We start from the raw sequence: 27667 nt of genomic DNA, 5'->3' as shown, positions 1-27667 counted from the left end.
CTCTGTCTCTCTCTCTGCCTCTCCCTCTCTCTGTCTCTCCCTCTCTCTGCCTCTGTCTCTCTCTCTCTCTCTCTGTCTGTTCCTCTCTCTGATCCTCCCTCTCTCTGATCTTCCCTCTCTCTGATCCTCCCTCTCTCTGATTCTCCCTCTCTCTGTCTCTCTCCCTCTCTCTATATTTGTCTCTCTTTGGGTGCCAATGCACAATATTCTTTCTTTCTTAACTGAAGACTGCAGTAAATGAAGCCTCAGGAAAGTAGCGGTTACTGCATCAACTGTTGTGTCAAAAGAAACAAAATTGCTGCCGTGCTGATTAACAATAAGAATATGCTGGAAGTGCATCCTCCGGAAACGCTCTGTTGCTGTGATTAGAACCATGGGTTTGTCAACATTGCTTTGTGTTGTGTCCTTACTGTGAGTGACACAAGGGATTTTGTTCCTTTGGCAGGGAAATTGTTCTCAGTTTCTGTACCTGAATCCCATGATGATGATTTCCAGCAGATCATTCAACCATTCTCTCACCCCTGCCAATCATCTCCCTCTCCTGGGCTATCATTGCCCTCATAATCATAGAACCATATAAATGTATGCCACAGAAAGAGTCCATTTGGCCCACTGTGCCTGTACTGGCTGAGGGAAAGTGATCCAGCCCAATCTCACTTTGTGTCTCTGTAGTGCATATCCGAATATTTTTGAAACCGATTGAGGATTTCCGTCTCTGGCACCCTCTCAGGCAGCTAGTGCCAGATCCTGGCTAAAGATTTCTCCTCAACTCCCCTCTAATCCTTTTCCCAATTACTTTCAATCTGTGGTTATTGACCTCTCTGCTAATGGAAACAAGACCTTGCTATCCAAGTCCCTTATAATTTTATACTCCTCATTTAAATCCCCCCTCAGCCTCCTCTGTTCCAAAGAAGGCAAGTCGGTAAATCTGTTCTCTCGTGTGGTCACATCCTTCCTGTAATCAGCACGATCAAAAACAGATTGGAGATTGAGCTGACATTCATCTAGTTGCTGTTTGTGGGACCTTGCTGCCTACAAGTAGCTGATCATTTCGCTACATCAGAGAAGTGACCTCTTTTCAGTGATGCAATCTAATGCTCCCATTTCAGAGAGAATACTTTCAGAAATCATGCAATGAGTCTCACATGTAACTTCAATAATTTTGGACTTTTGGGGGATACTTTTTCCTCAATGACTCTGAGTAATTATCCCTATCCTAACATTCCCCAAAGCTCATTTTGAGCTCACACAGTGAGGCAATATGGGTAGAGCTCAGGAATAGGAAGGGTGTAGTCACAATGTTGGGGGTTTATTATAGGCCGACCAACAGCCAGCGGGAGATAGAGGAACAGATATGCAGGCAGATTTTGGCAAGGTGTAAAAGTAACAGGGTTGTTGTGGTGGGAGATTTTAACTTCCCCTATATTGACTGGGACTCACGTAGTGCTAGGGGCGTGGATGGGGCAGAGTTTGTAAGGAGCATCCAGGAGGGCTTCTTGAAACAGTATGTAGATAGTTCAACTAGGGAAGGAGCCACACTGGACCTCATATTGGGGAATGATCCCGGCCAGGTGGTCGATGTTTCAGTAGGGGAGCAGTTCGGGAACAGTGACCACAATTCAGTAAGCTTTAAGGTACTGATGGATAAAGAAAAATGTAGTCCTCAAGTGAAGGTGTTAAACTGGGGGAAGGCTAATTACAACAATATTAGACAGGAACTGAAGAATGTAGACTGGGGGCAGATGTTTGAGGGCAAATCAACATCTGGCATGTGGGAGGCTTTCAAGTGTAAGTTGATAGAGATTCAGGACCAGCACATTCCTGTAAGGATGAAGGATAAATATGGCAAGTTTTGGGAACCTTGGATAACGAGAGATATTGTGAGCCTAGTCAAAGAGAAAAAGGAAGCATTTGTCAAGGCCAGGAGGCTGGGAACACACAAAGCAAGTATGGAATACAAGGGAACTAGAAAGAAACTTAAGGAAGGAGTAGAGAGGGCTAAAAAGATCATTTGCCAGCAGGATTAAGGAAAATCCCAAGCTTTTTATGCATATATAAAGAGCAAGAGGGTAGCCAGGGAGAGAGTTGGCCTACTCAAGGACAAGGGAGGGAATCTATGCGCGGAGCCAGAGGAAATGGGTGAGGTATTAAATGAGTACTTTGCGTCAGTATTCACCAAAGAGAAGGACTTGGTGGATGATGAATCTGGGAAAAGGTGTGTAGATAGTTTGAATCATGTTGAGATCAAAAAGGAGGAGGTATTGGGGTTCTTGAGAAACATTAAGGTAGATAAATCGTCAGGGCCTGATGGGATTGTGGTGAACCATCGTTGGTTACCACTGTGGGGTTATTCCAATGTTACTGTTGGGTTAGGGTGTTGCCACTGTGGGGTTGTTATAATGTTGTTGTTGGGTTAGGGTGTTTACACTGTGGGATTAATATACCTGTGGTGGATGCTGTTATGGCACATCCCGGTCGGGCCCCGCCTCCTGGGGAGAGGTATAAGACCCTCTGCTCAGGCGGGACCCCTCCAGTCTGGATTGGTGTACTCGTGTTAGATAGTTCCATTGTTTGTCAATAAAAGCCTTCAATCGCTGAAGCCTTGTACCTCGTGCTTGATTGTCGCGCATCAATTTTATTGACAAACACAAAACTCTCGACAGTAAAGAGAGTATGGAGCAAATGTTGAAACCAGAGCGTCTGACGCTGGACCCACGTGCGGTCGGTGCCTCTAACACCTTCGACCACTGGCTGAAGTGTTTCGAGGACTACCTGGCGGCCTCTGCAGCAGTTACTATGGACGACGACAGACTCCAGGTCCTCCACGCGAGGGTAAGCGACACGGTCTATCTCGCGATTCGTGCGGCCACCACTTACCCGAGGGCCATCGAGCTCTTGAAAAAACGATACACGAGACCACCCAACGAGATTCACGCTCGTTACCTCCTCGCTACACGACGTCGGCAGTCGGGCGAAACCATGGAGGACTACGCCAATGAGCTCTTGCAGCTTGCCAGGGGCTGCGACTGCAAAGCTGTGTCGGCTGAGCAGTACATGTACGACCTCGCCCGAGGTGCGTTTGTAGCAGGGGTAGGGTCCTCGTACATCCGGCTTAAGCTACTGGAGAAAGGGAACCTCAACCTGACCCAAGCGATGGAGATGGCTGAGATGCTGGAGGCAGCGTCGAAAAGCTTGGCTCTGTACCCCGAAGACCACGTGGAGACAACGTGGCAGGAGCAAGCACAAATCCCTCCTCGCCCCACGGGCTTGCGCTCCCATATCGACCCGACGACGGCGGCAGCTCCAGGCGGCCAGCGGTGCTATTTTTGCGGAGGAGCCAAGCATCCACGGCAACAGTGTCCAGCTAAAACAGTGATCTGCAGTCAGTGCGGTAAAAAGGGGCACTACGCGAAAGTCTGCAGATCGAAGCCCAAGAACGGCAGTGCAGCCTGTGACCCTCCAGAGCGGAAACAATCTCCTTCGGCGTCGCAGTATCCACGAGGTCCGACCACGTGCGAATCCAGGACGACGCCATCGTGGCTGGCGGAGGAGGAGGATGACCACCAGGAGTCGCTACGCTTGGCGCCCTCACCCACGTGCGATTCATGGGGGCGGCCATCGTGGTCGACGATGACCAGGAGCGACCAGCAGGGGTCCTCAGTATCAACCTCGGCTGCCTGCAGTGACGTCCAAGGGCCAACGGTGGCGTCGATCTCTCTGGACCAGACAAAGCATCACAGGCTTGACTGTTCGATGATGAACATCAAGGTAAATGGTCGTACTGTGTATTGTCTGTTTGACAGTGGGAGCACCGAGAGTTTTATTCACCCTGACACTGCAAAGAGGTGTGGACTCCGGGTTCTACCTGCCAAACAGACAATTTCTATGGCATCACGGTCCCGGTCTGTACCGATCCAAGGACGTTGTATGGTAACCCTGGAGGTGCAGGGCACAATTTACGAGCGATACAGGCTCCTTGTGTTGCCGCACCTTTGCGCGCCAATTCTCCTCGGACTAAACTTTATGGTCCACATGAAGAGTGTGATCCTACAGTACGGTGGGCCACTCCCTTCGCTGGCAGTAGGGAATCAGCCGCAGCCTCCAAATTGTCCAAAGCGCCCCGCATGCAATCTTTCCACACTAAAGATCACCACACCCTCTTTATTTAAGAATCTGGTACCAGGCTGCAAGCCCATCGCTACTAAAAGTAGGCGTTACAGCGCTGAAGACCGGATCTTCATTAGATCTGAGGTTCAGCGGCTCCTCAAAGAAGGGATCATACAGCCCAGTGCTCGTCCGTGGAGAGCGCAGGTCGTGGTGGTTAAAAGCGGGAACAAACCCCGGATGGTCATCGACTACAGTCAGACCATTAACCGTTATACGCAGCTGGATGCGTATCCTCTCCCGCACATATCTGATATGGTCAATCAGATTGCGCAGTACCGGGTGTTCTCCACCATAGACCTTAAGTCCGCCTACCACCAACTCCCCATCCGCCCAGAGGACCGACAATATACGGCTTTTGAGGCGGATGGTCATCTGTATCAGTTTCTTAGGGTTCCATTTGGTGTCACCAATGGGGTCTCGGTCTTCCAGCGTGCTATGGACCGAATGGTGGACCAGAACGGGTTGCGGGCTACCTTCCCGTACCTGGATAACGTCACCATCTGCGGCCATGACCAGCAGGACCATGACACAAACCTCCAGAACTTTCTGCGCACTGCGTCTCGCCTGAATCTGACCTATAACAGGGAGAAGTGTGTATTCCGTACGCGCAGGTTAGCTATCCTGGGATACGTGGTGGAAAACGGGGTCATCGGCCCTGATCCAGACCGTATGCGCCCCCTTACTGAACTTCCCTTGCCCGCTAGCGCAAAAGCACTGAGGAGATGCCTCGGCTTTTTTTCTTATTATGCGCAGTGGGTCCCCAACTACGCGGACAAAGCCCGTCCGCTCATCAAGTCCACGACTTTCCCACTCACGCCGGAGGCCCAATTGGCCTTCAAGGCTTTGAAAAGTGACATTGCGAAAGCCACGATGCACGCGGTGGATGAATCCATCCCTTTTCAGGTGGAAAGTGATGCATCGGATTTCGCCCTGGCCGCCACACTAAACCAGGCAGGCAGGCCCGTCGCGTTTTTTTCCCGCACCCTTCAAGGTCCCGAAATTCGGCATTCAGCGGTGGAGAAGGAGGCTCAGGCTATTGTGGAGGCCATCAGACACTGGCGCCATTACCTGGCGGGGAAGCGGTTCACCCTGATCACGGATCAACGATCCGTGGCGTTTATGTTCAGTAATACGCAGAGGGGCAAGATCAAGAATGATAAGATCTTGCAGTGGAGAATTGAGCTCTCCACCTATAATTACGATATTATGTATCGTCCAGGGAAACTCAATGAGCCCTCGGATGCCCTCTCGCGCGGAACATGCGCTATCATGCAGGAGGACCGCTTGAACGCCCTCCATAATGACCTGTGCCATCCTGGGGTCACTCGGCTCTACCACTTCATAAAAGCCCGTAACCTGCCCTACTCGGTGGAGGATGTCAGGTCTGTAACGAGAAGCTGTCGGATTTGCGCGGAATGCAAACCGCACTTTTATCGACCTGACCGGGCACAATTGGTCAAGGCCACTCGCCCCTTCGAGAGGCTGAGTGTGGATTTTAAGGGCCCCCTTCCCTCAACGGACCGGAATGTGTATTTTCTCAATATCATAGATGAATACTCCCGGTTCCCGTTTGTTGTCCCCTGTGCGGACACGTCGACTGCCACAGTGATTAAGGCATTCAGTGATCTTTTTACCCTGTTCGGGTACCCCTGCTACATACATAGCGACAGGGGCTCGTCGTTCATGAGTAACGACTTGAGGCAATTCCTGCTCTCATATGGGATTGCCTCTAGTAGAACCACGAGCTACAACCCTAGGGGTAACGGACAGGTGGAGAGAGAGAATGCTACAGTCTGGAAGGCTGTCCTATTGGCGCTGAAGTCCAGGGGCCTTCCAGTCTCCCGTTGGCAGGAGGTCCTTCCAAATGCGCTTCATTCCATTCGCTCCCTCCTGTGTACGGCAACCAATGCTACTCCCCACGAGAGGATATTCTCATTCCCTCGGAAGTCGTCCTCGGGGATCTCCTTACCAGCCTGGTTGACGTACCCAGGACCCGTCCTTCTGCGGCGACGTGAGGGCCCGCAAGTCCGACCCCTTGGTCGAACCGGTCCAACTCCTCCACGCCAACCCTCAGTATGCCTATGTGGCATATCCTGATGGGCGAGAGGATACAGTCTCGATTCGAGACCTGGCGCCCGCAGGGGACGTAGCAACTCCTGTCGCTCCTATACCCCCTGTCACGAACCCCCTTTCACTTCTTTCTTCCCCAGACGTGGCGCGGTCAGCACCGGGACCAGTGCATAACAGTTATACTCCCATGTACAGCTTGCCTGAGACTCGGAGATCGGCGCCACCACAGAAGGTACCAGGATCCCCCGCACCACCGCTTCACCAGGGTCAACCAGCCCGTGAGTCCTCGAGGGGACAGCCGGACGCTGTTTTGGAGAGAACGCCACCGCAAGCACCTGCTCCGGTGTCGCAACCGGTGTTGAGGAGATCACAGCGACGGTGCGGTCCTCCAGACCGTCTGGACTTGTAGATTTTGTATATATGTAATCTGTTTTCGCACCCCGCCGGCCTTTGTTTTCAAAGGAGGGGTGAATGTGGTGAACCATCGTTGGTTACCACTGTGGGGTTATTCCAATGTTACTGTTGGGTTAGGGTGTTGCCACTGTGGGGTTGTTATAATGTTGTTGTTGGGTTAGGGTGTTTACACTGTGGGATTAATATACCTGTGGTGGATGCTGTTATGGCACATCCTGGTCGGGCCCCGCCTCCTGGGGAGAGGTATAAGACCCTCTGCTCAGGCGGGACCCCTCCAGTCTGGAATGGTGTACTCGTGTTAGATAGTTCCATTGTTTGTCAATAAAAGCCTTCAATCGCTGAAGCCTTGTACCTCGTGCTTGATTGTCGCGCATCAGGGATATACCCCAAAATACTGTGAGAGGCAAGGGAGGAAATTGCCTTGAGAGAAATCTTTGTATTCGCACTGGCTCCAGGGGAGGTCCCAGGGGATTAGAGAATAGCCAATGTTGTTCCTTTGTTTAAGAAGGGTAGCAAGAATAATCCAGGTAATTACAGGCCGGTGAGCCTTACATCAGTGGTAGGGAAATTATTGGAGATGATTTTGTAGTTTTTTTTATAAAAGCTACTTACCTGGGGGGAGCGTTCTCATTGTTCGACCGGAGCAAGAGAGAGAGGAGCGACTGGTGGTTAGAGTGAAAGGTTAAGAGATTGGCTTTATTTTACTTTATTTTACTTACTTTTTCGCGGGGTTTCTTAGTCTAGTAATTTTAAGGGAAAAACGGAAGTAGGCCGACCGCGGGGTGACCTGGGAAGGTTTTTTTGTAGTTTTTTTTAGCGCACGGGAGGTTTAAAAAGCAGGCCGCACTATCCAGCGGGCAGCATTGAGAGTGGGCGGCGGAGTGAGCAGGTAGCAGAGTGAGGGCTGAGGGCTGAAGAGCTTTGGCTCAAAACGGGCTTCGGCGCGAACAGGCAGAGGCGAGAGTAGGTTTTTGTTCCCCAGAAAATTTATTCTTGTTTTTCCCCAGAGTAAAAAAAAATGCCAGGCAAGATGTTGGAATGCTCCTCTTGCAGGATGTGGGAGATCAGGGAGACCTCCGGTATCCCTGACAACAACACCTGCAAAAGATGCATCCAGCTGCAGCTGCTAGCAAAGCGTGTTAGGGAACTGGAGAAGGAGCTTGATGACCTCCATCTAATTCGGGAGAATGAGGAGTTTATAGACAGCAGCTTTAGGGAGATAGTTACACCTAAGCAGCAGAGCACAGGAAATTGGGTTACTGTAAGGAGAGGAAATGGCAGTGTGAAAGGACAGGCAGAGCAGGGTTCCCCTGTGGCCATACCCCTCCACAACAGGTATACTGAATTGGATACTGTTGTGGGAGAGTCAATTACTAGGGTCAGACATTTAAGGTGCGAGGGGCAAGGTTTAAAGGAGATGTACAAGGCAAGTTTTTTACCCAGAGGGTGGTGGGTGCCTGGAACTCGCTGCCGGGGGAGGTAGTGGAAGCGGATACGATTGTGAGTTTTAAGGGGCGTCTTGACAAATACATAAATAGGATGGGAATAGAGGGATACGGTCCCTGGAAGGGTAGGGGTTTTAGTTCAGTTGGGCAGCATGTTCGGTGCAGGCGTGGAGGGCCGAAGGGCCTGTTCCTGTGCTGTAATGTTCTTTGTTCTTAGTTTGTTCCCCCGTTAGCAGTGAGCTCTCTAAGTTGCACAGCTCCCATGTGTGTCCCGACATGTTACTGCCTGTGTGAGGCCATGTACAAAATAAATAAACGGATTACACACTTGGGTAAACTGCCCTCACGCTCCAAACATGATGAAAAAGAATGTTGTCCACTGCGTTCTCCACATTGCCTTCTGTTCCAGCAGCACCTCAAATTTAAAATTCTTATTAAAATTCAAATCCCTCTATGACCTCGCTCACTCCCTCGCTCTTTATTCTCTTGCAATGCTAAAACTTCCTGAGGTAACTGCACTCCTCCAATTGCAGTGTCATAAATGTTCCTAGTTTTCATCACCTCATCAATAGTGGCTGTGCCTACAGCCAGCGAGGCCCTGAGCTCTGGAACTCCCTCCTTCAATCTCTTTGTGTCTCTCCCCCCCTTTATGTCACTTATTACAAAGCTTTTGGCCACCTGATCTTTGAACCACTTTGTAACAAGTCCTCGGAGGTGGAAGTCCCTTCACCAAAATTGCTTTATTTACAAGATCCAACAACACTATACAGAGTGCTGTCGGTGCGCCGTCTACATCCCAGTGCCAGAGGAACTGACACTCCCTGTTTAAGTACGGAGCACGGGGCTCCCTGATTGAACAATCAATTTGGGAGTTCATATTCAAGCAGGTTGTAACTCCTGTAACTCCTTGAGGAAGTGACGAGGATAATTGATGAGGGTAGGGCAGTGGATGTCGTCTACATGGACTTCAGTAAGGTTTTTGACAAGGTCCCTCATGGCAGACTGGTGCAGAAGGTGAAGTCGCATTGGATCAGAGGTGAGCTGGCAAGGTGGATACAGAACTGGCTCGGTCATAGAAGATAGAGGGTGGCAGTGGAAGGGTGCGTTTCTGAATGGAGGACTGTGACAAGTGGCGTTCCTCAGGGACCAGTACTGGGACCGTTGCTGTTTGTAATATATATAAATGATTTGGAGGAAAATGTAACTGGATTGATTAGTAAGTTTGCAGACGACACAAAGGTTGGTGGATTTGCAGATAGCGATGAGGACCATCAAAGGATACAGTAGGATATAGACCAGTTGGAGACTTGGGCGGAGAGGTGGCAGATGGAGTTTAATCCAGACAAATGTGAGCTAATGCATTTTGGAAGGTCTAATACAGATAGGAAATATACAGTAAATGGCAGAATCCTTCAGAGCATTGATAGGCAGAGGGATCTGGCTGTACAGGTACACAGGTCACTGAAAGTGGCAATGCCGGTGGAGAAGGTAGTCAAGAAGGCATACGGCATGCTTGCCTTCATCAGCCAGGGCATTGAGTTTAAAAATTGGCAACTCATGTTGCAGCTTTATAGAACCTTAGTTAGATCGCACTTGGAATATCGTGTTCAATTCTGGTCGCCACACTGTCAGAAGGATGTGGAGGCTTTGGAGAGGGTACAGAAAAGATTTACCAGTATGTTGTCTGATATGGAGGGCATCAGCAATGAGGAGAGGTTGGAGAAACTTGGTTTGTTCTCACTGGAATGACGGAGGTTCAGGGGTGACCTGATCGAAGTCTACAAGATTATGAGAGGCATGGACAAAGTGGATAGTCAGAAGCTTTTTCCTAGGGTGGAAAATTCAATTACTAGGGGGCACAGGTTTAAGGTGCGAGGGGCAAGGTTTAAAGGAGATGTACGAAGCAGATTTTTTACACAGAGGATGGTGGGTACCTGGAACTCGCTACTGGCGGAGGTAGTGGAAGCAGATACAATAGTGACTTTTAAGAGGCGTCTTGACAAGTACATGAATGAGATGAGAATAGAAGGATATGGTCCCCGGAAGGGTAGGGGGTTTTAGTTAAGTCGGGCAGTATGGTCGGTGCAGGCTTGGAGGGCCTTTCTTTGTTCTTTGTTCAGGCCAACCTCAATTGCCAGATTAAAATCGTTATACATTTCCTCCGTTTGATGTTCATTTTTGTTTGAGTCTACGAATCATCCTGGGATTTTTTTTTGCATTTTACCACACTGCAGGTTCTTGCTGCTGTAATTGTTTGAATAAAATTCAGAGGCCTATTGGACTGTGAGATTGAATCAAGCCATAGGCTGGTGCCCACAACACTCATGTTAACACTGCTCTTCCTGTGTTTGAGAAGCGGATTCTTTTTTCTCGGAAGTGTTGATGGGAATCTGGGAGGGAGTAATGACTCAGTATGGAACCAGTCCTGATTGTGACGTGGTGCGCTCAGTTACTGAGCCGTCACTCACGCAACACGCAATACAAGAGCTCTCAAATTCTCCACATGCTGATACAGCAGCGAATTAGAGGGGAAATGGATTGATGGGAGTGGCACTGGTGACAGTGTGATCTCTATGACTGTCATCACTTTGGCACTATGCACTGCAAGACCCACTAGAGGTAGCTTTATCAAGGGCTATTGGTGAACCATTTTGATCTTTCAAGGGGAAGGCTGATTCCGGGGATGGTGGGACTGATGTACGAGGAGAGATTGATCAGGTTAGGATTGTTTTTGCTGGAGTTCAGACGAATGAGGGGGATCTCATAGAGACTTATAAAATTCTAACTGGACTAGACAGGGTAGATGCAGGGAGGATGTTCCTGTTGATGGGGGAGTCCAGAACCAGGGGTCACAGTCTGAGGATTCGGGGTAGACCATTTAGGACGGAGATGAGGAAACATTTCATCACCCAGAGAGTGGTGAGCCTGTGGAATTCATTACCACAGGAAGTAGTTGGTGCCAAAACATTGAATGTATTCAAGAGGTAGCTAGATTTAGCAGTTGGGGCAAATGAGATCAAAGGTAATGGGGAGAAAGCAGGATTAGGCTATTGAGTTGGACGATCAGCCATGATCGTGATGAATGGCAGAGCAGGCTCGAAGGGCCAAATGGCCTCCTCCTGCTCCTATCTTCTATTTGTCTATGTTTCCTTATTTTCCCTCACCTGTTTTCTTTATACCTCTGTTTCCTGTGGGGAAATGGTTCAAATCCCAGGGGAGACTAATTCAAACTGAGGAAGGGAAGAGTGGGAAGGGAATTCGGGAGAACGTTTCCATCCAAAATGAAATCATATTTGTGAAATAAATAAAATTAATAGAAATTTACAATGAAAGGAGGCCATTCGGCCCACTGTGTCCAGATGCAGTATAATGTGGATAAATGTGAGGTTATCCACTCCATTAGCAACAATAGGAAGGCAGATTATTGCTTCAATGGGTGTAAATTGAGAGAGGTGGATACTCAGCGAGACCTTGGGGTCCCCGTCAGTCGCTGAAAGTAAGCGCGCAGGTACAGCAGGCAGTGAAGAAGGCAAATGGTATGTTGGCCTTCATAGCGAGAGGATTTGAGTATAGGGATAGGAACGTTTTGCTGCAATTGTATAGGGCCTTGGTGAGGCACAGCTGGAGTATTGTGTGTAGTTTTGGTGTCCTTATCTGAGGAAGGATGTCCTTGCTGTGGAGGGAGCACAGTGAAGGTTTACCAGGCTGATTCCTGGGATGGCAGGTCTGTCATATGAGGAGAGACTAAGTCGGTTAGGATTATATTCACTGGAGTTGAGAAGAATGAGAGGGGATCTCATAGAAACTTATAAAATTCTAACAGGGTTAGACAGGGTAGATTCAGAAAGAATGTTCCCGATGATCTGGGAGTCCAGAACAAGGGATCATAGTTTGAGGATAAGGAGTAAACCTTTTCGAACGGAGGTGAGGAGGAATTTCTTCACCTAGAGGGTGGTGAATGTGTGGAATTCACTACCACAAAATGTAGTTGAGGCCAAAATGTTGTCTGATTTCAAAAAGAAATTAGATTTCGCTCTTGGGGCTAAAGGGATCAAGGGGAAGGGGGGTGATCAGCCATGATCAAAATGAATGGCGGAGCGGGCTCAGAGGCTTGAATGGCCTACTACTGCTTCTAGTTTCTTTGTTTCTATACTGGCTGAAAAATAGCTGTGGGCCGGATGTTCTGGCAGTTCTCTCTGGCGGAATCTTCTGTTCCCGCTGACAGCGAGCAACCACCGTGAGTTTCCCAGCACTGGGGGTGGCAACTGGGGAAATGCAGTTTCAGTGGCTGGCCAGATCAGAGGATCCCACTGCTGGCTAATGGTGGGCCACCTCCATCGGTGGGATTGAGGGATATGGGGAGAAGGTGGATAGGTGGGATTGAGGGATATGGGGAGAGGGTGGGTTGGTGGGGTTGAGGGATATGGGGAGAGGGTGGGTTGGTGGGATTGAGGGATATGGGGAGAAGGTGGATAGGTGGGATTGAGGGATATGGGGAGAAGATGGATTGGTAGGATTGAGGGATATGGGGAGAAGGGGGATTGAGGGATTGAGGACTATTGGGAGAGGGTTGGTAAATCAGATTGAGGGATGCGGTGAGAAGGTGGATTGGTGGGATTGGGGGATGTGGGGAGATGAGATGAGAATGACGATTGGGAGGTGGGGGTAGAGTCCCATAGAGTAGGGAAGGAAGAGTTCGAATTGGAGATGGTGTGATTGGTCTGTGTTTCAACGGGGTGATAATTCAGGAGTTGGGAGAGGGTGTAGGATTGCTGGTTTACAAATTTGAATGGACAGGAAAGAGGGATTCTAACAGGGCCTGTTCTGTGCAGGAGCAGAGGAACATAAATGAAGAAGGAGAAGAATTGAAGAGTTGAGGTGTCATTCCTGTCAGACTGCTTATTGCCTCAATTGCTGAATTCCAGTCCTCACTCGTTGTGGGCAGTGATAATGTCGTGTAGCACAGTCATTCAGCCTCACTCGAGCAGACAGTGTGTGAATCCTGGGTCCCAGGCACTTCTCTCTCTGGTTACACACAGACACTTCCAGTGCCTATAAAAAGGATTGGGAGGTTTCTCAGAAGCTTAAAATGAAAATGATAGTGATTTCCTCTAAGCTGGAATCCAAATGAGGCTCCTCTCTGTAACTAAGTGCTAGACTGATTACAACAAGACAGGTTATCCATTTGATCCATGCTAAGCCTTGCTCAGAGCTCGGTCATACATCATTGCCACAGTGAAAGCAAGCTGGGGTTCTGTTTAAACTTTGGCAAGGTCATAGACAAACCTAAAACTTACAGTTTCCACATCGCAACATACTGCCTTCCCTTGTTGATTCTATTTAGCCACAATAATTCATGCTATGGTTTTATCCCATGGATAAATTTATTTATGGAATGTGGGATCATTCACAAGTCCAGCATTGACTGCCAATCCCTAATTGCCCTCAAACTGAGTCGCTATTTTTGAGTCAACCACCTTGCTGTGATCTGGAATCACATGTAGGTTAGAACAAGCAGCTGCACTGCCCTGAAAGACATGGGTTTTCCAATAATCGATGCCAAATTGTCCCAAAATGTCCCAATATGTCGAGGTTAGATGGGAATGTGTGGGGTTACAGAGATAGGGCGGGACGAGGGCTTGGGTAAGATACTCTGTCAGTGAGTTGGTGCAGACTCGATGGGCTGAATGGCCTCTTCAGCAGTGTTGGGATTCTATGATTCTAATGATAATTTCATGGTAATCATTATGGGGAGGCGATGGCCTAGTGGTATTATCACAACATGATTAATCCAGAAACTCAGCTAATGTTCTGGGGAATTGGGTTCGAATCCCGCCACGACAGAAGGTGGAATTTGACTCTAATGATGACCATGAAACCATTGTCAATTGTTGGAAAAACCCATCTGGTTCACTAATGTCTTTTAGGGAAGGAAATGTGCCATCTTTACCCGGTCTGTCCTACATGTGACTCCAGATCCATAGCAAAGTGGTTGACTCTCAACTGTCCTCCAAAGGCAACTAGGGATGGGCAATAAATGCTGGCCAACCAGCGACCTCAATGTCCCATGAATGAATAAGAAATAAATTACTGAGACTAGCTTTATATCCCAGATTTATTCATTGAATTCAAATTCCACCAGCTGCTGTGGTGGTATTTGAAGCCATTTTCCTGGTCTCTGGATTATTATTCCAGTGACATTAACGCCACTGGCATCTCCTTCATTATTCAGCCCATACAGGAGGCACTATAGTCCAGACTAAACCTGGCCTCTCCAGAAAGCCCCATGCTTAAACACACAAGTGCGTGCTGTGACATGCACATGGACATGCATACATACAAGCCCCAATACGTTCTTCCGAACAGGAGTTACTGCATTATGGGTCAGAGCACGCTGAACCTCTCCCCCCACAACCCAGATCAGAAGATGGGATGGAAACTAGATTCTACTGAGTGGCGCTCAGCCTGAACTGTGGCAGGTTATCAGAACAATTATGAACATGGGAACATAGAAGCAGGAGTAGGCTATTCAGCCCCTCGAGTCTACTCCAACATACAACAAGATGAGTTGGGTACATTGAAGGAAGAGTATGATTTTCAAGAAGGAAATCAGGGAACATTTTTCACTCAATAAATAAAAGGCTCTGGATGCTGAGGCTCAATTATGGTAAACAAGGTTGATGGAACAGACATCGTGCGCAGAATGGCCTCTGTATGTACAATGTTGTTATGAAGTTTATCAAAACACATGCATACAAATCCCCAGGGGTTCGCTTTGGCAGACACACAGTGCCGATTATAGTAACACCGACTTAAAAGTGAGTGCTGCAATGTTGGGTAAAATCCACCCAATCAGTGATTTAGGAGAGGGAAATTTGTCATCAGAAAATGGAGTGCAGTTAATTGCTTATTTCCCCTCCAGCTCCAGTGAAGGTGCGACAGGGGGAGACATTGGGTGGAATTTAACAGCCCCTCTCGCTGTTGGGATTTACTGGTTCCGCAAAATCAATAGACATTTGACCAGTTCGATCCATTTTACACCCCTCCCCCACTATGACAGGACCAGAAAATACCATCAGCTGACTCTCACTGGGATACAGTTCCACACACACTGACTCTCACTGGGATACAGTTTCACACACACTGACTCTCACTGGGATATAGTTCCTCACACACTGACTCTCACTGGGATATAGTTCCACACACACTGACTCTCCCTGGGATACAGTTCCACACACACTGACTCTCACTGGGATACAGTACCACACACACTGACTCTCACTGGGATACAGTAACACACACTGACTCTCACTGGGATACAGTAACACACACTGACTCTCACTGGGATACAGTAACACACACTGACTCTCACTGGGATACAGTTCCACACACACTGACTCTCGCTGGGGTACGGGTTCCACACACACTGACTCTCACTGGGATACAGTTCCACACACACTGATTCTCACTGGGGTACAGTTCCACACACACTGACTCTCACTGGGATACAGTTCCACACACACTGACTCTCACTGGGATACAGTTCCACACACACTGACTCTCACTGGGATACAGTTCCACACACACTGACTCTCACTGGGATTCCGTTCCACACACACTGACTCTCACTGGGATACAGTTCCACACATACTGACTCTCACTGGGATACAGTTCCACACACACTGACTCTCACTGGGGTACAGTTCCACACACACTGACTCTCACTGGGATACAGTTTCCACACACACTGACTCTCTCTGGGATACAGTTCCACACACACTGACTCTCACTGGGATACAGTTCCACACACACTGACTCTCACTGGGATACAGTAACACACACTGACTCTCACTGGGATACAGTTCCACACACACTGACTCTCACTGGGATACAGTTCCACACACACTGACTCTCACTGGGATACAGTTCCACACACACTGACTCTCACTGGGATACAGTAACACACACTGACTCTCACTGGGATACAGTTCCACACACACTGACTCTCACTGGGATACAGTTTCCACACACACTGACTCTCTCTGGGATACAGTTCCACACACACTGACTCTCACTGGGATATAGTTCCACACACACTGACTCTCACTGGGATACAGTTCCACACACACTGACTCTCACTGGGATACAGTTCCACACACACTGACTCTCACTGGGATACAGTAACACACACTGACTCTCACTGGGATACAGTAACACACACTGACTCTCACTGGGATACAGTTCCACACACACTGACTCTCACTGGGGTACAGTTCCACACACACTGACTCTCACTGGGATACAGTTCCACACACACTGACTCTCACTGGGGTATAGTTCCACACACACTGGCTCTCACTGGGATACAGTTTCCACACACACTGACTCTCTCTGGGATACAGTTCCACACACACTGACTCTCACTGGGATATAGTTCCACACACACTGACTCTCACTGGGATACAGTTCCACACACACTTACTCTCACTGGGATACAGTTCCACACATACTGACTCTCACAGGGATACAGTTCCACACACACTTACTCTCACTGGGATACAGTTCCACACACACTGACTCTCACTGGGGTACGGGTTCCACACACACTGACTCTCACTGGGATACAGTTCCACACACACTGACTCTCACTGGGATACAGTTCCACACACCACTGACTCTCACTGGGATACCGTTCCACACACACTGACTCTCACTGGGGTACAGTTCCACACACACTGACTCTCACTGGGATACAGTCACACACACTGACTCTCACTGGGATACAGTAACACACACTGACTCTCACTGGGATACAGTAACACACACTGACTCTCACTGGGATACAGTTCCACACACACTGACTCTCACTGGGGTACAGTTCCACACACACTTACTCTCACTGGGATACAGTTCCACACATACTGACTCTCACAGGGATACAGTTCCACACACACTTACTCTCACTGGGATACAGTTCCACACACCACTGACTCTCACTGGGATACCGTTCCACACACACTGACTCTCACTGGGGTACAGTTCCACACATACTGACTCTCACAGGGATACAGTTCCACACACACTGACTCTCTCTGGGATACAGTTCCACACACACTGGCTCTCTCTGGGATACAGTTCCACATACACTGACTCTCACTGGGATACAGTTTCCATTGTCTTCTGGCTCCTGATGGAATTTATCGTGTGTTCCCTTCTTCCTTGTTTGACTGTGTTTTGCTAACTTGGGACAAGCAGTGAGGGTGCTGAATGGGTATCTATCAGTGACTGTTGGCACTCAGCAATCTTCTCGATGCTCTCTGTCTAATAATCGTCTTTCTTACCTGATAATGTGACAGGAATGGAACACCTGGAAAATGGGCCGAGTGTGTCTGTGGATTACAACACTGCTGACCCCTTGATCCGATGGGATTCCTATGAGAACTTCAATGCCCAGCGAGAGGACCAAGCAGAAGGTAAGAAGATTGCAACCTAAACAGTTTCTGCCCACCTGCAGCTTCCTGCTGTATGAATATTGTTAGAGCTCCACAGGCCACTGCTGTATGAGCAGTGTGTTGTCACTGGACTGTCTGCAACGTTGGCGCATTGATAGAGCTGGAGGACATAAGAACGTAAGAACTAGGAGCAGGAGTCGGCCATCTGGCCCCTCGGGTCTGCTCCGCCATTCAGTAAGATCAAGGCTGATCTTTTCATGGACTCAGCTCCACTTACCCGCCCGCTCACCATAACCCTTTATTCCTTTACTGTTCAAAAATTTATCTATCCTTGCCTTAAAAACATTCAATGGGGTTGCCTCAACTGCTTCATTGGGCAGGGAATTCCACAGATTCACAGCCCTTTGTGTGAAGAAGTTCCTCCTCAACTCAGTCCTAAATCTGCTTCCCCTTATTTTGAGGCTATGCCCCCTTCTAGTTTCACCTGCCAGTGGAAACAACTTCCCTGCTTCTATCTTATCCATTCCCTTCATAATCTTATATGTTTCTATAAGATCTCCCCTCATTCTTCTGAATTCCAATGAGTATAGCCCCAGTCTACTCAGTCTCTCCTCATAATCCAACCCTCTCAACTCCGGAATCAACCTAGTGAATCTCCTCTGCACCCCCTCTAGTGCCAGTATATCCTTTCTCAAGTAAGGAGACCAAAACTGTACACAGTACTCCAGGTGTGGCCTCACCAGCACCTTATACAGCTGCAACATAATCTCGCTGTTTTTAAATTCCATCCCTTTAACAATGAAGCACAAAATTCCATTTGCCTTCTTAATTACCTGCTGCATCTGCAAACCAACTTCTTGAGATTCCTGCACAAGGACACCCAGGTCCCTCTGCACAGCAGCATGCCAGCTCTCTGCATGAGTAACTCACCTAGTTCCTGTCTCCTACATTTTCCCTGTAAACCTCACCACCGTCCACTCAAGGGCAATTAGGAATGGGCAATAAAAATGCTGGATTCGCTGGTGACACCCATGTCGTGTGATAAAATTTTTGAAAAATTACCTGCAACGGTTTCTACTTAAGATAATTCTCCAATTTTCTTTTGAATGCTTCAATTGAATCTGTCTCCACCAAATTCTCAGGCAGTGCATTCCAGATCCAAACGATTCGTTGTTTTAAAAACCATTTTCCACATATTTCTTTTGCTGCTTTTACCAATCAGCTGAAATCAATATCCGCCGTTCCTTGATCCCTGCACCAATCCTCTCTATCCAAACCATTACTTTGAAAACTGCCTGTTAACCCTCGCTGGGGGGAACAGGCCCGAATTCTCCAACTTATTCTGAATTCCATCATCTCTGCAACCAGAAATTTGTTCTTTCCTTCAATGTGCTGCCGAGAATTCAACCAACTGATTCCAGTTCAGGTTAAACCAGTGTTCTCTAAAAAATCTTCACAACTTAATTTCATAGAATCCCTACAGTGCAGAAGGAGGTCATTTGGCCCATCGAGTCTGCACCGACCACAATCCCACCCAGGCCCGATTCCCGTAGCCCCACGTATTTACCCTGCTAATCCCCTGACACTAGGGTCAATTTAGCATGGCCAATCAACCTAACCCACATACCTTTGGACAGTGGGAGGAACCCGGAGCACCCAGAAGAAACCCATGCAGACATGGGGAGAATGTGCAAACTCCACACTGACAGTGACCCGAGACTGGAATTGAACCCAGGCCCCTGGTGCTATGAGGCAACACTGCTAGCCACTGTGCCACTGTGCTGCCCATAATTTCTAACACTGCAGCTACTCACCAATGCTCCTTAGGCAGCGCCTTCTGAACCTGTAACCTCCATCATCTAGAACAGGGGTCTCCAAACTACGGCCCGCGGGTCACATCTGGCCCGCAGCAACTTGAAATATTCATTCATTGATAAAACTAATTTTTTTCTTTGGCCCGCGAAAATGTGTAAAATATACGGTGTGGCCCTCGTACTGAAAAGTTTGGAGACCGCTGATCTTGAAGGCCAAGAGCAGCAAATGCCTGGGAACACCATCACCCGGAGGTTCCCCTCCAAGTCACTCAATATTCTGACTTGGAAATATATTGTCATTCCTTCACTGTCGCTGGGTCAAAATCCTGGAACTCCCTCCCCAACAGCACTGAGAGGGCATTCTCTTTATTTTTATTAATTCGTTTGGATGTCGCTGGATAAGCCAGCATTTATTGCCCAACCCTAAAAACTTTTGAGAACACCTTTCTTCATTGATCGAGTGATTTCCTGCTGTGTTCTGTAAAGGACAAAGGTGGGCAGTTTTCCACATTACCGGGTAGATGCCAGTGTTGTAGCTGTACTGGGGGCACGGTTAGTTCTGAAGCGCAGGGCTTCAATCTAACATTGGGATGTTGTCATTGCCTTTGCAGTAACTTTTAGCTATGTGCTCTGCAGGAAGTGTGTAAAGATATCACTGAGCTCATGTTTCCCCCTGCTATTCTGAAAGGGCGCCCCTTTGGTGCTGACAACACTGGAAGGTTTTAACTTTCAGACAGGTGGCTTTTCTGATATCCCTGTCCTGATTTATGGTGGCAAGGTGCTGAAAAATTAAGTGGCTCTGATGGTATCAGCACCATCCCAGCATCGCCTGGGGTCAACTACATGTGGACAGCAGGAAACCCAGCAGCAAGAATTAATCCTTTGGATTTACGTTTGGAACAAGAGTGCAGCACTCCCTCAGTACTGACCCTCTGACAGTGCAGCACTCCCTCAGTACTGACCCTCTGACAGTGCGGCACTCCCTCAGTACTGACCCTCTGACAGTGCAGCAGTCCCTCAGTACTGACCCTCTGACAGTGCAGCACTCCCTCAGCACTGACCCTCTGACAGTGCGGCACTCCCTCAGTACTGACCCTCTGACAGTGCAGCACTCCCTCAGTACTGACCCTCTGACAGTGCGGCGCTCCCTCAGTACTGACCCTCTGACAGTGCGGCACTCCCTCAATACTGACCCTCTGACAGTGCAGCACTCCTTCAGTACTGACCCTCTGACAGTGCAGCACTCCCTCAGTACGGATCCTCTGATAGTGCAGGACTCCCTCAGTACTGACCCTCTGACAGTGCGGCACACCCTCAGCACTGACCCTCTGACAGTGCAGCACTCCCTCAGTACTGACCCTCTGACAGTGCAGCACTCCCTCAGTACTGACCCTCTGACAGTGCGGCGATCCCTCAGTACTGACCCTCTGACAGTGTGGCACTCCCTCAATACTGACCCTCTGACAGTGCAGCACTCCTTCAGTACTGACCCTCTGACAGTGCAGCACTCCCTCAGTGCTGACGCTCTGACAGTGCGGTACTCCCTCAGTACTGACCCTCTGACAGTGCAGCACTCCCTCAGCACTGACCCTCTGACAGTGCGGCACTCCCTCAGTGCTGACCCTCTGACAGTGCGGCCCTCCCTCAGTACTGACCCTCTGACAGTGCGGCACTCCCTCAGTACAGACCCTCTGACAGTGCGGCACTCCCTCAGTACTGACCTTCTGACAGTGCGGCACTCCCTCAGTACTGACCCTCTGACAGTGCGGCACTCCCTCAGCACTGACCCTCTGACAGTGCGGCACTCCCTCAATACTGACCCTCTGACAGTGCGGCACTCCCTCAGCACTGACCCTCTGACAGTGCAGCACTCCCTCAGTACTGACGCTCTGACAGTGCGGCACTCCCTCAATACTGACCCTCTGACAGTGCGGCACTCCCTCACTGCGGCTGCCTTGGGAATCCTGGTGAAGTCCTTTCAGCAAGATTGATAAGCCCAGCGCCGGCTGCCATTGTGGTGGAATTGTTGCTCTGTTACGGCAGCAGGAGTGCGACAGCTGCCATTCCAACTAGAACTACATTGATGGAGAAATTATTCTCCCTGAAATGTGTTCTGCTTCACGACGACCTGACCATTTCCAGCTGAACAATGAAGAAATGTTCTGAATAGCTGCTAATCTCCTTCCTCCCATTGCCCCGCTCCATTCTGAGATTCTCCACACAGCCTGAGCTTGCTGCTCCATCAGGACCGTTTCGACCCAGCGTCCAAAGAACATAGAACAAAGAAAATTACAGTGCAGGTACAGGTTCTTCGGCCCTCCAAGCCTGCACCGACCATGTTGCCCGACTGAAGTAAAACCCCCCCGACTCTTCCGGGGACCATATCGCTCCATTCCCATCCTATTCATGTTTTTGTCAAGGCGCCCGTATCTGCCTCCACTATCTCTTCCAGCAGCGAGTTCCAAACATCCACCACCCTCTGTGTAAAAGATCTGCCTCGTACATCACCTTTAAACCTTGCCCCTCGCACCTTAAACCTATGCTCCAGAGTAATTGACTCTTCCACCCTGGGAAAAAGCTTCTGACTATCCACTCTATCCATGCTCCTCATAATCTGATAGACTTCTATCAGGTCGCCCCTCAACCTCTGCCGTTCCAGTGAGAACAAACCAAGTTTAGAGTCATCGAGTCATAGAAGTTTACAGCATGGAAACAGGCCCTTTGGCCCAACTTGTCCATGCCACCCTTTTTTTTAAAACCCCTAAACTAATCTCAATTGCCCGCATTTGGCCCATATCCCTCTGTACCCATCGTACCTATGTAACTGTCTAAATGCCTTTTAAAAGACAAAATTGTACCTGTCTCTATTACTACCTCTGGCAGCTTGTTCCAGACACTCACTGCCCTCTGTGTGAAATAATTGCTCCTCTGGACTCTTTTGTATCTCTTCCCTCTCACCTTAAACCTATGCACTTTAATTTTCTCTCCCCTACCTTTGGGAAAAGATATTGACTATCTAGCTGATCTGTGCCCCTCATTATTTTATAGTCCTCTATAAGATCACCCCTCAACCTCCTACGCTCCAGAGAAAAAAGTCCTCGTCGATTCAGCCTCTCCTTATAACTCAATCCATCAAGTCCCGGTAGCATCCTCGTAAATCTTTTCTGCACTCTTTCTAGTTTAATAATATCCTTTCGATAATAGAGTGACCAGAATTGCACACAGTATTCCAAGTGTGGCCTTGCCAATGTCTTGTACAACTTTAACAGGACATCCCAACTCCTGTATACTATGCTCAGAGGAGCATGAATATAGCTGAGGAGGACACTGGGTTGCAAGGGAGTAGAATAGACAGTATTACAGTTGATAAGGAGGATGTGCAGGATATTCTGGAGGGTCTGAAAATAGATAAATCCCCTGGTCCGGATGGGATTTATCCAAGGATTCTCTGGGAGGCAAGAGAAGTGATTGCAGAGCCTCTGGCTCTGATCTTCAGGTCGTCGTTGGCCTCTGGTATAGTACCAGAAGATTGGAGGTTAGCGAATGTTGTCCCATTGTTTAAGAAGGGGAACAGAGACTTCCCCGGGAATTATAGACCGGTGAGTCTCACTTCTGTTGTCGGCAAGATGTTGGAAAAAATTATAAGGGATAGGATTTATAGTTATTTGGAGAGTAATGAATTGATAGGTGATAGTCAGCATGGTTTTGTGGCAGGTAGGTCGTGCCTTACTAACCTTATTGAGTTTTTTGAGAAAGTGACCAAGGAGGTGGATGGGGGCAAGGCAGTGGACGTGGTATATATGGATTTTAGTAAGGCGTTTGATAAGGTTCACCATGGTAGGCTTCTGCAGAAAATGCAGATGTATGGGATTGGGGGTGATCTAGGAAATTGGATCAGGAATTGGCTAGCGGATAGGAAACAGAGGGTGGTGGTTGATAGTAAATATTCATCATGGAGTGCGGTTACAAGTGGTGTACCTCAGGGATCTGTTTTGGGGCCACTGCTGTTTGTAATATTTATTAATGATCTGGATGAGGGTATAGTTGGGTGGATTAGCAAATTTGCTGATGACACCAAAGTCGGTGGTGTGGTAGACAGTGAGGAAGGGTGTCGTAGTTTGCAGGAAGACTTAGACAGGTTGCAAAGTTGGGCCGAGAGGTGGCGGATGGAGTTTAATGCGGAGAAGTGTGAGGTAATTCACTTTGGTAGGAATAACAGATGTGTTGAGTATAGGGCTAACGGGAGGACTTTGAATAGTGTGGAGGAGCAGAGGGATCTAGGTGTATGTGTGCATAGATCCCTGAAAGTTGGGAATCAAGTAGATAAGGTTGTTAAGAAGGCATATGGTGTCTTGGCGTTTATTGGTAGGGGGATTGAATTTAGGAGTCGTAGCGTTATGATGCAACTGTACACAACTCTGGTGCGGCCGCACTTGGAGTACTGTGTGCAGTTCTGGTCCCCACATTACAGGAAGGATGTGGAGGCTTTGGAGAGGGTGCAGAGGAGGTTTACCAGGATGTTGCCTGGTATGGAGGGGAGATCCTATGAGGAGAGGCTGAGGGATTTGGGATTGTTTTCGCTGGAAAGGCGGCGGCTAAGAGGGGATCTTATTGAAACATATAAGATGATTAGAGGTTTAGATAGGGTGGATAGTGATAGCCTTTTTCCTCTGATGGAGAAATCCAGCACGAGGGGGCATGGCTTTAAATTGAGGGGGGGTAGTTATAGAACCGATGTCAGGGGTAGGTTCTTTACCCAGAGGGTGGTGAGGGATTGGAATGCCCTGCCAGCATCAGTAGTAAATGCGCCTAGTTTGGGGGCGTTTAAGAGATCCGTTGATAGGTTCATGGACGAAAAGAAATTGGTTTAGGTTGGAGGGTCACAGTTTTTTTTTTAACTGGTCGGTGCAACATCGTGGGCCGAAGGGCCTGTTCTGCGCTGTAATGTTCTATGTTCTATGTTCTATGTTCTATGTTCTGACCGATGAAACCAAGCATGCCGAATGCCTTCTTCACCACTCTGTCCACCTGTGACTCCACTTTCAAGGAGCTACGAACATGTACCCCTAGATCTCTTTGTTCTGTAACTCTCCCCAATGCCCTACCATTAACTGAGTAAGTCCTGCCCTGGTTCAATCTGCCAAAATGCATCACCTCGCATTTGTCTAAATTAAACTCCATCTGCCATTCGTCAGCCCACTGGCCCAATTGATCAAGATCCCATTGCAATTGCAGATAACTTTCTTCACTGTCCACTATGCCACCAATCTTGGTGTCATCTGCAAACTTACTAACCATGCCTCCAATATTCTCATCCAAATCATTAATATAAATGACAAATAACAGTGAACCCAGCACTGATCCCTGAGGCACACCGCTGGCCACAGGCCTCCAATTTGAAAAACAATTCTCTACAACCATCCTCTGCCTTCTGTCAAGAAGCCAATTTTGTATCCATTTAGATACCTCACCCTGGATCCCGTGAGATTTAACTTTATGCAACAACTACCATGCAGTACCTTGTCAAAGGTCTTGCTAAAGTCCATGTAGACAACATCAACTGCACTGCCCTCATCTACCTTCTTGGTTACCCCTTCAGAAAACTCAATTAAATTTGTGAGACATGATTTTCCACTCACAAAACCATGCTGACTGTCCCTAATCAGTCCTTGCATCTCTAAATGCCTGTAGATTCTGTCTCTCAAAATACGTTCCAACAATTTACCCACCACAGATGTGAGGCTCACTGGCCTGTAGTTCCCAGGCTTTTCCCTGCAGCCCTTCTTAAACAAAGGCACAACATTTGCCAATCTTCAGGCACCTCACCCGTGACTATCGATGATTCAAATATCTCGGCTAAGGGACCCGCAATTTCCTCCCTAGCCTCCCACAATGTCCTGGGATATACCTCATCAGGTCCCGGGGATTTATCTACCTTGATGCGTTTTAAGACTTCCAGCACCTCCTTCTCTGGAATATTTGCACTCCTCAAGCCACCACTATTTATTTCCCCAAGTTTCCTAACATCCATGCTTTTCTCGACAGTAAATACTGATGAGAAATATTCATTTAGGATCTCGCCCATCTCTTGTGGATCTGCACATAGATTACCTTGTTGATCCTTAAGAGGCCCTAGAACCATAGAACCATAGAAAATTACAGCTCAGAAACAGGCCTATTGGCCCTTCTTGTCTGTGCCAACCCACTGACCTGCACTTGGACCATATCCCTCCACACCCCTCTCATCCATGAACCCGTCCAAGTTTTTCTTAAATGTTAAAGGTGACCCCGCATTTACCACTTTATCCGGCAGCTCATTCCACACTCCCACCACTCTCTGCGTGAAGAAGCCCCCCCTAATATTCCCTTTAAACTTTTCTCCTTTCACCCTTAACCCATGCCCTCTGTTTTTTTTCTCCCCTCGCCTCAGCGGAAAAAGCCTGCTTGCATTCACTCTATCTATACCCATCAAAATCTTATACACCTCTATCAAATCTCCCCTCAATCTTCTACACTCCAGGGAATAAAGTCCCAACCTATTCAATCTCCCTCTGTAACTCAGCTTCTCAAGTCCCGGCAACATCCTTGTGAACCTTCTCTGCACTCTTTCAACCTTATTTACAGCCTTCCTGTAACTAGGTGACCAAAACTGTACACAATACTCCAAATTCGGCCTCACCAATGCCTTAAATAACCTTACCATAACACTCCAACTTTTATACTCGATACTCCGATTTATAAAGGCCAATGTACCAAAGGCACTCTTTACGACCCTATCCACCTGTGACATCACTTTTAGGGAATTCTGTACCTGTACCCTACTCTTCTGTACCTGTGCCCTACTCTCTCCCTTGTTACTCTTTTGCCCTTTATGTATTTGTAGAAGCTCTTTGGATTCTCCTTTGCCTTATCTGCCAAAACGATTTTGTGTCCCCTTTTTGTCCTCCTGATTTCTCTCTTAACTCTACTCCTACACCCTCTCCAACCTCTCCTCATAGCTAATGCCCTCCATACCAGTCAACATCCTGGTGAATCTCTTCTGTACTCTCTCCAAAGCCTCCACATCCTTCTGGTAGTGTGGCGATCAGAATTGAACACTGTATTCCACGTGCGGCCTAACCAAGGTTCTATAAAGCTGCAACGTGACTTACCAATTTTTAAACTCAATACCTTGGCCGATGAAGGCAAGCATGCCGTATGCCTTCTTGACTACCTTCTCCACCTGCATTGCCACTCTCAGTGACCTGTGTACATGTACACCCAGATCCCTCTGCCCATCCAAACTTAAGTGTTCTGCCATTTACTGTATATTTCCTATCTGTGTTAGACCTTCCGAAGTGCATGACCTCACATTTGTCCAGATTAAACTCCATCTGCCACCTCTCCGCCCAAGTCTCCAACTGATCCATATCCTGCTGTATCCTCTGATGGTCCTCATCGCTATCCGCAAATCCACCAACCTTTGTGTCGTCCACAAACTTACTAATCAGACCAGTTACATTTTCCTCCAAATCATTTATATATATTACAAACAGCAAAGGTCCCAGCACTGATCCCTGAGGAATGCCACTTGTCACAGCCCTCCATTCAGAAACGCACCCTCCCACTGCTACCCTCTGTCTTCTTTGACCGAGCCAGTTTTGTATCCACCTTGCCAGCTCACCTCTGATCCCATGTGACTTCACCTTCTGCACCAGTCTGCCATGAGGGACCTTGTCAAAGTCTGATGGGGAGCTGTTTGCTGGATAAAATCCTTGGTGGTTACTCACTGCTGCAGCCAGCCAGCTGTTCCAGATGGAAGTCTGGCTCTTGGAACCCTGCACAAGATCGTCCATCACCATCTTATCGCAAGTTCCAGGCTCCCTACTCTCATTCTCCCATTCCCTCAAAAACCAGCTGATACTGCGACAGACCAAGAAGAAGCGTCTGAGAAAGGGACAGATAGAATTATAGAGTCATGGAGGTTTACAGCATGGAAACAGGCCCTTTGGCCCAACTTGTCCTTGCCACCCCTGTTTTTCAACCACTAAGCTAGTCCCAATTGCCCATATTTGGCCCATTTCCCTCTCTACCCATCTTACCCATGTAACTGTCCAAATGCTTGTTAAAAGACAAAATTGTACCCGCCTTTACTACGACCTCTGGCAGCTCGTTCCAGACACTCACCAACCTCTATTTTAAAAATTGCCCCCCTGGACCCTTTTGTATCTCTCCCTCTCACCTGAAACCTCTGCCCTTCAGTTTTGGTTTCCCCTACCTTTGGGAAAATATGTTAACTATCTCGCTGATCTATGCCAGAGAGAAA

General features: G+C 48.3%; 1 protein-coding gene across 7 annotated transcripts in view; it reads left to right on the top strand.

The window, feature by feature from the left end:
• Positions 1–27667, top strand: part of tns1b (tensin 1b) — a 668363-nt gene that overhangs the window by 521718 nt on the left and 118978 nt on the right. For all 7 annotated transcript variants that reach the window (XM_078227754.1, XM_078227753.1, XM_078227751.1 and 4 more), the window contains one exon: positions 17453–17569. In XM_078227754.1, coding sequence (XP_078083880.1) covers positions 17453–17569 — 117 coding nt within the window. The remainder of the gene's footprint in view (positions 1–17452; positions 17570–27667) is intronic.

This window comes from Mustelus asterias, chromosome 14, assembly GCF_964213995.1.
Source record: "Mustelus asterias chromosome 14, sMusAst1.hap1.1, whole genome shotgun sequence".
Taxonomy (NCBI): Eukaryota; Metazoa; Chordata; class Chondrichthyes; order Carcharhiniformes; family Triakidae; genus Mustelus; species Mustelus asterias.
This window is presented reverse-complemented; position numbering and strand designations above follow the sequence as displayed.